Raw genomic sequence first — 2,065 nt, forward strand, 5'->3', positions numbered from 1 at the left:
CAGAACACACAGTGAAAGTTAAGTACGACTGTGTGAAACGGTTATATTTGAGAATAGAATGAATATTAAATTATGCCATAAACTGTATTTCTTACGAGTTATGACAAAATGATTTGAAAATCAAAGACACACACACACACACACACACACACACACACACACACACACACATACTGGGTGCAGAGAGATATGCCTCTAAAACCAGCTACTCCAGAGGCCAGGCAGGAAGATTACTTCAATCCAGGGGTTTGAAACCAGCCTGGATATCATAGCAAGAGGTTGTCTCAAAAAAAAAAAAAAAATTATTTCTTTTGTTGGTGATACAGCAGTAAACAAGATAGAAAAGGCACCTGCTATCACAGAGTTTACATTTTAGAAAAGACAAGCAGATGTGTACACAAAAAAATACTTTTAGATAATAATAAATATTAAAGAAAACAAAGCAGGATATGAGACTGTGTATGGGTAGCTACTTTAAAGGAAAGCCTTCTAAGTAGAGAGTTTGCATGGAAAGGAATCAGTTACAGAAAAATCTAAAGGCAGAGCAATTCAGGAAGAATGCACACCTACTGCACAAGTTACAAGGTAGGAATAAGCTTGGTTATGTTCAAGGATCAAAAAGAGGAAAAGATATGTAGATTAAAATATAAGGTAGATTATGCAAGATGGGAGAAATATATACAGAGGCTGGATCACATGGAGCCTTATAGGTTTTGATGATGGGTTTGGATTATTCATTGCAAGTATAATAAAATGCAAGTACAAGACTTTAATAACCTGACTTCCACTGATAAAAGTGCAGCTTCTAGGTAGAATAGACTGCTGAAAGACAAGGGTGAAGACAGGGATCCAATTAGAAAAAAATGATTCTATCCAAAAAAAGACAGTGCTGTTTGTAAGTAGAGTATAAGGTCTGATCCATTTTGTTACTGAATCAGACAGAGGAAGCAGAAGAAGGAATAAAAAAATACTCCTAAGATTTTGGCTTAATCTACAAGAAATCTTAACACTTTTCAAACACTGTGCCACTTAACTGTGACTTTACTAATGACAAAAGTGGGTTGATTTACAACTAATACCAGTACCTAGCAAACACTGACAGAACCTAGTGCCCTTTAAGGTGACACTTTTATAATGTTGTTTTTTGTTTTGGTTTAGTTTTTTTGGTTTTTTGAGACAGGGTCTCCTTATGTAGTTGAGACTGACCTGGAACTCACTGTGTAGCCCAGGCTGGTCTCAAACTCACAGTGATCCTCCTGCCTCAGCCTCCGGAGTACTGGGATTACAGGCGTGCGCCACCACACCTGCCTAAGGTGACACTTTTATATTTGGTTTCTTTTATATTATCAGCTCATTACAACATGGATGATCCTAAAACTTTACAGCTTTTTGGGTTTCTTTGACTACTTTAATTTTTAAAACTATGAACAAAAACAAAAGCATGTTTATATGAATGACTACGGAAAAACTACACCTTTGAATTGCATCACCACGTTAGTTTTGGCCCCGTTACGTTAATTACCATAAAGGATTCAAAACTGCCCGGCAGGTGGTCCTACTGCACAGAACAGGTTCATACTGAATGGGAGGTAAGTCAGGTCTCTCTTTCAGTGGTGTAAATAAGGCTGCCACCGGAACAACCATTCTGGTGGCTTCCAGTCGACTTGATGGCCAAACATTCCAACTAAATCGGACTCCATCTCGTTCTTCATTTTGTTGGATGAATTCCAAATAGGTTGTCATTGTACAGCTTGATTCTTATTTCTGTAACAAAATCAAAAGATATTTTAATATCCAGCATCCTCTTAAAAAGATTAAAAATAAGTTTTCCCAAAGTCAACAATGCTAACATATTATAAATCATGGCCAATCCAAATATTTATCACAGAAAGCAATTAGCAAGCAACAGTAACTCTACTTAAAAGTAATGGCTCAGGCCCCAAATGCTCATTAGGCCAAATGAGAAGGGTTATTTTACCCTTTTTATTTACTTTTGTAAAGTATGGCAAAAAATAGTAAATGTCCTAAGGTGTTTATTTAAAGATGTATAAGGAAAACAGGCAAA

General features: G+C 36.4%; 1 protein-coding gene across 1 annotated transcript in view; it reads right to left on the bottom strand.

Moving 5' to 3' along the window:
• Positions 1–1,759, bottom strand: part of Sec23a (Sec23 homolog A, COPII coat complex component) — a 55,419-nt gene extending 53,660 nt beyond the window's left edge. The window contains exon 1 of the mRNA XM_010632646.3: positions 1,523–1,759. Within this exon, the coding sequence (XP_010630948.1) occupies positions 1,523–1,743 (221 nt within the window). The 5' untranslated portion in view covers positions 1,744–1,759. The remainder of the gene's footprint in view (positions 1–1,522) is intronic.
• Between the last annotated feature and the right edge of the window lie 306 nt (positions 1,760–2,065).

This window comes from Fukomys damarensis, unplaced genomic scaffold (assembly GCF_012274545.1).
Source record: "Fukomys damarensis isolate Sample0158 unplaced genomic scaffold, DMR_v1.0_HiC HiC_scaffold_17, whole genome shotgun sequence".
Classification (NCBI taxonomy): Eukaryota; Metazoa; Chordata; class Mammalia; order Rodentia; family Bathyergidae; genus Fukomys; species Fukomys damarensis.